General features: G+C 36.4%; 1 protein-coding gene across 4 annotated transcripts in view; it reads right to left on the reverse strand.

Moving 5' to 3' along the window:
- The window catches only part of frmpd4 (FERM and PDZ domain containing 4), a 51,443-nt gene that overhangs the window by 25,227 nt on the left and 18,716 nt on the right, over positions 1 to 7,500 (reverse strand). For 2 of the 4 annotated variants that reach the window (XM_043230553.1, XM_043230552.1), the window contains exon 2: positions 4,906 to 5,025. The exons of 1 other annotated variant lie outside the window; for it this stretch is intronic. In XM_043230553.1, the coding sequence (XP_043086488.1) occupies positions 4,906 to 5,025 (120 nt within the window). Of the gene's footprint in view, positions 1 to 3,130; positions 3,262 to 4,905; positions 5,026 to 7,500 lie in introns of those variants that run through there. One more of the 4 variants, XM_043230555.1, reaches the window with a different exon arrangement.

A 7,500-nucleotide genomic window follows, 5' to 3' on the forward strand; every position in this document is an offset into this window, starting at 1 on the left:
AAAGAAAGGTCATCAGGGGTCAGCTGCATCTCTACACACCTTTCTGAGTGTTTAGTGCTGATGTGTTAAAACGCCGCCCACAAGCCCGTGTGTCTCTTATGTAACCCGTGGCGTGTTTATTTGATGGGGACTGTAGTGATAAATGATAGCAGAAACCCAACGCACAGCCGCTTCGTGTGCATTTTCAAATCGTCTCGGACGGGGTTTGAAAAATGTCCTACTTAAAGACTCCAGAATACGTAAGCGCTCTAATTTCTTTCTATACTCTAATTATAAACGGTCCGCTGCACTAATAGAGAAGGATTGGGAGATTTAGAGAAGGCGCTGATCCAGCTGGCCCAGATCTGATCTCTCTCGTCACGAAACACTACAAACGTCCAGTCCATGAAAGGAGGATTTCTTTTTGTGTCTTTGTTTGCTTTGTACGCGCAAATAGTTAATTGCACATGTGGCCGCTTGGGTTAAGCAATTAAATCATTTCGTGGAGGATTCGGAATTGCAAAAAAAAAAAATAAAATAAAATAAATAATTAAAACTAAAAAAATTGCATTTTCATTTTCGTGTAAAAATGACTCTTTATGCACGACTTGGAACATGTTTTTTTTTTTTTTTTTTTAACATGGCGAGAATAAAGTGCAATGAATACCAGATTTAATGCCAACTGTCTAATATCCGACTAATAAAACTGATTAAAAATTGCATGTCACAAATCTTAGAGCGCAAAACCTTATAAAGCAACGTGGAAAAAAAAGCCTTTATGCAGAAACCAGGAATATTTTAAGATGGCATTGAAAATGTAAATGGCATTGTGTAAAATTTATAATATACTGTATATATATATATATATATATATATATATATATATATATATATATATATGCCTGCGGCGGAGTAATACCTGCGTGAATCGCCATAGACGTAAACTTAGAGAAGTAGTTCCGGTTAGAAAGTCGCAGAAAGGCTATTTGAGATGAAGGCTCGATTATAAATCAGGACTTTTGAGCAGATTAACGTCTTGAAATGTAGAGGTGGTTATGTAGTCGGCAAAATACAAATAGAAATCACACACTTTTTAACCTAAAATCCATGCATCTGAACAATACAACAAAAAATAACAAAAACATTTAAGATTGCACTTAAATGCATAAAAGCATAACATTTTTTTCCAGCTGAAAGTAATCTAAAAAAATCTAATGGCAATTTATCACCAAACAATAACAAAAGAACAATCCATAACTGAAACTGACTAAAACTGAACTGAGATTTGAAGCATTAAAATGCATTTTTATGATCAGCAAAAAAATAGCCAGATATCAGTCTGAGGAGACTAATAAATGAGATTTAATAGAGCATATCACTGCTCGGGTTTGATTCTGACTCTAAAAGCCCCAGGAGCAAACATTTGCCCTGAACAGCAGATTTTTTCATTTTCTTTATTTTGAAGATGTTGCTTCTATTTTAAGACCAAGAGCCGGCGAGCACAGAGGGATTCGACCAATCACAGCCCGGCTGAGAACCAACACAACATCAACACAACATCAACACAACATCAACACAACATCATATCAGCAGTGGAGAACTGGTCCACTGTATTCAGACGGGAACCACCTGAATGGTCAGCGCATCGGAGATACAAACATTTGCAGAATCCCCAACGTGTGATCATCTACGTGTTATCAAAATGCAATCACAACTGTTTATTCCCATTAAAAAATAAATAAATAAATAAATAAATAAATATAAATATAAATAAATAAATAAATATATATATATATATATATATATATATATATATATATATTTATTATTTATTTATTATTTTGTTTTTTTATTAAAAATTAAAATTATTTAGTCATTACGTTATTTTGTATTTAGGTTTTAATGATGAACGGACGGAAAAAAAAAAAATTAAATAAATAAATAAATATATATATATATATATATATATATATATATATATATATATATATATATATATATATATATATATATATTTTTTTATTTATTTTTTTATTAAAAATTAAAATTATTTAGTCATTACGTTATTTTTTATTTAGGTTTTAGTAACGGACACCCACTAAAATAAAATGGTAAAATAAAAAATAAAAAATGTTATCATTGAGATACTGTAAAAAATGAATGCTTATTAATTTGATTATTTTATTTACATTTTTACATAGCCTAATATTTATTTTTATACTGCAGCCCTGAAGAGCATACTTAAACCACGCTTAAAACAATGTCTGAACAAGACTGTGTTAAATAACAACATATCAAAAACTATTTTAGCATCTATACGTTAGTGAAAAATAAATATACTAAAATGTGCTATATATATACACTAAAATATACATATAATGAACCAATATATTATGTAGTTACCCTGCAATTGTACTTTAGTAAACTAAACTGGTATATTTAAAGATGTTAAATTGTTTTTGTGCTAAATGCACTTTAACTGTGTGAAGGTAGTGTTAAAGTCTGACTACTTATATACTTGTGTATAAATGATTGTGCCAAAGCAGAACTATTGTAAATATACTTCAGATACACATTTAAGTATTTTGCATTTAAAGCTGATATTATTTAAAGATTACACAATCAATGTTAAAAGTGAAACTACTAGTTGAGTTCACTTAAACGATGCTTAATGTCTGAACATTGCATTAGAAAACAATTTCCACATTCAGAAATAGATGACAACGTCATATGAAGCGATAGCAAGCGTCGTTTATTTAAAAGGAGGCACGCTTTAAGCGAAACGAAACGAACTGGACGTGATATTTTGAAGTGAGACTTAAGTATCCCAAAACATATTAAATGCTAAACAGCGCTGCATTAGTTATAATGGTAAATAACACCACTAGTCCTCATTTGCACCATGCATTATCTCTCTATCAAGCGTTGTGTCAGATTCAGCCGCGCTAGTGCCCTTAATAGTGCGCCGCCCTAAGCCGTTCACCGGATCCCCCGTTCAACATTTCCTGGAAGCATCACACGCCGCAGTAAGCAAACACAAATCTGGCACGCATCCCATGAATATTTCAAAAACGGTAACTTCTTTTATGTTTTCGGGTCTACATCAAGAGAGGACTTCCATACGGACGTGAAAACATAAATTATTACACACCCGAGTATGAAGCTGCATCTCAGCCAAGGAAGCAGACAGAGCCGACGGGAAGCTCCTGCTCACAATATCCCGCGTCCGATGTGCATATGTGCCCAGCGCTGCGCTCCATTCTTACATAAGTGACCCTCTCGTGTGTGTGACAAACCCCGCCCCCTTTGCCGAGGCGGCTAATTAGAAACACACAAAATGAGCCGCTTTCACAGCATGAGGACCGGAGGAGCGGTTGATGCACACTGATCATACAGTTCACGTGATGCTAAGGATGCTCCGGACGTTTCAGTTAGATAGAAGAATGCTTTCTTTGACTTCCATCCTGGACCTGAACATGAAAGCGTTAACGATAATAAAACGTCCTAGCAAACTATGGGACAACAAAGATGATCATTTGACAACATTTTGTTCATACAGTCATTGGTAGCCATACGGCTTCAAAATACCTTCTTTTATGGTTCAAACGGTTTGAAACGATATGAGAGTGTGCGTTATTGTATTTTATCTTTATAGTTTTGTTTTTTTTTATCTTCTTTAACGCTGCTACTACTATTAATTAACACTTTAAATGAGATACCAATTCTGCCAAATGTCTTTATTCAATCATCCAAACAACTGATTCATTCACAACCGCTCGCTGAATCACTGATTCACATGATTCATTCAAAATGCAGACTCATTCAGATCACTGCGGTGTTACCGTGGCTTTAAAAAGGTAATACGTTCACTGCGAAAATCAAACATAAACGTTAAGATAGCAGAATATCAAACTCATTTACTGCGATGTTTTATAAAAATCACTTGGCTTAAACCGCGTCTTAACGTTAGCTATGATTTCGCTAATCATAAACATCGCTTAAAGCATCTCTATCTGTCCGTGCCCATGTCAGTTAGAGTATTAAACACCTGAAAAGTTCATTTAAGGACATTTAGAGCACATTAAATTAAAGACAGTCGTGCAATTAAATATTGTAATCGACCGACGTCCCTCGTATAAAAGAGTACGAGCGTCAAGATGAAAGCACAATTCATTTAAGCGTCTACTTTTTAAAAGGTTTCAAATCGAGTTTCGGGAGAAAAAAGTCAAAATTTGGCAACAACAATGTCAGCGTAACACAATTTTTATGTAAAAGTTCAAACATCGTATTTATTCTGACTTGTACAAAATAAAAGAACGAATACGAAGAATATCACGTAGCATTGTGAAGTAAGTAAAAACATCCAGGATAGCTTTGATTTAAATAAAAATAAAAATTAGCATGCATCTTTTAATGCATCTTCAGTCTGTTATTGTTGTGAAATTATATATCTATATATAGACTGGGATAGACTTGGTCCTGCGGCGTGACATAGCAAAAATAAAACCAACTTAAGCATCATGAGCCAATGCAGTACTTTTAGAGGCAGATGTAACATATCTATATTCCTACAGACAGGAAAAGCCAAAGCGTGTCCTTGTCTCTCCAAACAAAGCAGCTGTGGGGCGTCACGTCTCTTTTATCTCGCGTTAGTGTAGCGGGGAGAAAAAAGCGGCATTAGTATCTTTTACCGGTTCGTCACTTCAGAAGGCCGGAGCGTGTTTCTGCATGCTAATGCGCCGAGTCTTAAGCAGATCAAAGCCGCCGTGGCTCTGGAAGTCTCTCGGAGTCGCCGTGTGCAGTGCGGCGGGGAGGACGGGATCAGTATTCGGGACGCGGAGCGAGGGGAACGTGACGGGTTACGCCGGGAAGCCTCGGCGGTCAAACATCTGCATCGGGAGCAAGCCTGCATGCAAACACACTCACTTGATGAAGCAGTCCCGGGTCTCTCTAGAGGACGACATCTCCCAGCCATTGGAGGGTCCCTGTGCGGACGGCCAACTCCCGGCGGCCTGCGGCGGACAGCAGGACGACTTGATCCTCTGACTGCGAGACAAACAAGAGGAGGAGAAGCCGTCTTTATACTGCGCTTAGTACACAGACCGAAAGATAAGCAGAAAGAAATAGTTGCAATAGTTGCCATTATTCAATGCTGAAATACGGATGGGGCGAGAATCAATCACTCCGACGTTTTAAAGCAGCTCTGTTAGAGTCTTAAAGGAACGGTTTAATAAATCTTTCATCATCTGCTCATCCTCAAGTAGCTCCACGTCTGTATGAATGTATCTGAAGATATTTGGAAGAAGGTTTGCAACCAGGCTTTTTTGGGGTCACCATTGACTTCCAGAGCACCTTCTCAGTGGTGACCCAACATTTTTCGAAAACATCTTTCTCAGAACTACTCGGGGGGTTAGGAAATGATGGAAATTTTGGGATGAACTATTCCTTTAAAACGGTCCTTGATTCGGTTCAGTTCAACACATGCTGAAGTTGCAAAGTCATCGATTACCGAACACGTTCTCAACGGCGGCGGCATTACTCAACTCTATGTTCGGTTTCAGTTGCGAATCTCATTAATGGTGAGACAAATTGAATTTATACGGAAGCCAGTGATTCAATTAAACATCAATTCGATTCAAAAAGGGACGATGGTACAAAATCAACCGTGAAACTAATTTGTGTCAAAAATGTTTTTCAGAAGTGAATTGAATTCAGTTCAGCATCATTGTCAATGTTTCATAATTCAGTTCTGAAAAATTGCATTCAGTTGTAAAGCAGCTCTACAGAAAATGTCATTCATCTTAATTCAGTTCAGATTCCGTTCAGTTCAAACTCAAACTCGATCGATTATTGAACACATTCACAACAATGTCATTGTTCAATTACGTCATTAAGCCAATTCAATTTCAGCTGTAAAGCAGCTCTACAGAAGGCCATAACTAAACCTGATTCAGTTCAACTGATTCAGAAAGATTTTTAATTTCATTTAAGCATGAATGAATGAATTATTTGAGCTTTGACGTTGCAAAACTTGTTCAATTGGTGAAACTAATTGACAAATGTCATGAACCGGCTGAAATCAGTTCAAAGGTTGATTCAGTTCAGATCAATAACCAAAATCATTGCGTAATAGTGTCATCATTCGGCTCAATTCAGTTCAGTGTTGACTCATTTCATTTCAGGAACTGTCAATGTTACAAAATGCAATTAAATTCGATCGTTTTAAAGCAGCTCAACAGAAATCTAGATGAATTCGGTTCAAGAGTTTCATCAGTTCTGAAACCAATTTCACAATACCATCATTATTCAGTTTTCAATAACACTTTGCATAATTCGATTATGAAACAAACTCAACTCAGATTCGAAACGGCTCGATAAGTTCGATTGTTCAGCGCAATTCAATTCAAACGTCGATTCAATTCAGCGTCGGTGTCGCAAAATGTATCAATTATGAAATTAAACTCGATCCGCAATTCAATTCAGTTTAAAAAAAAAAAAAAAAAGAATTCCCAGTTACGAAAGGAATTTTACATATTGCTGTTCAACTCAGTTTTGTTCAGTGTTGATTCAATTCAGTCGAAAAAACTGTCACTGTTGCAAAATTCTATGGATTATAAAACTAATTCCCAATTTTGTCATTACTCAATAAAAGTGTTATGCTAGAAAGTTCAATTATGAAACGAGTTCAGTTGAGTTTTAAAGCAGCTCTACTGAAGACGACGGTGCCATTATTTAGCTTAATTCAGTTCAATAGAAGTTTAATAGAAGTACTGGAAAACTCATCAGTTACAAAACAAATAGCTCCGGTTGAAGATAACACTTTTTAATCGAAACCGATTCACAATATTCTGATCATCGAGTCGGTTCAGTTCACCGCTGATTCGATTCAGTTCAAAAACAGGTTCCGAAGTTCAATCATGAAATGGATTCAGTCCCAGAAAACGAAAATAAATGAGTCTGCCACGCAGCCCCGCTTCACTGAATATTGCTCAGCCCGTACACTTTTTAATAACGAATGCACACAACAGCACAGGAGGAGAATATCAGCCGCTAACAGCCCGGGCTTCATTTGTGACAGTGATTTAATTACATTCATTACGTAATGCAATCACCCGAGCCTCGAGATTGTCACGCTTCGGTCTTGTGCGCTGAGAGCCGTGAAATTTATCTAATGCTGAACTTCCTTAGAAAGCCTGATATCAGTGGGCCGCTTGATCAAAGCCGTGTCAGACATCATATAACAGATCACGTGACTCACTGTATCGCCGCGGAGCTAAAGTCCAAACACCCACCTGAAGTTAAAAACACAAATACACAGCATCCATTGAAGCACAAGCACCGGCTGCATGACGCAAGCCTTTAGAAATCTATTTCAGATGATGTATAGAATTGTTATGCATCATTATTGACACAATTTAAGCTTATATATACACATTTTTTGTATGTTTATGTAATGTGCAAATGTGATCATTTACGAATCAGTGGTGATATGTATAGTCACTTTTGACTAAATAAAAAGAC

The sequence above is a fragment of the Puntigrus tetrazona genome, unplaced genomic scaffold, assembly GCF_018831695.1.
Source record: "Puntigrus tetrazona isolate hp1 unplaced genomic scaffold, ASM1883169v1 S000000175, whole genome shotgun sequence".
NCBI classification, from domain to species: Eukaryota; Metazoa; Chordata; class Actinopteri; order Cypriniformes; family Cyprinidae; genus Puntigrus; species Puntigrus tetrazona.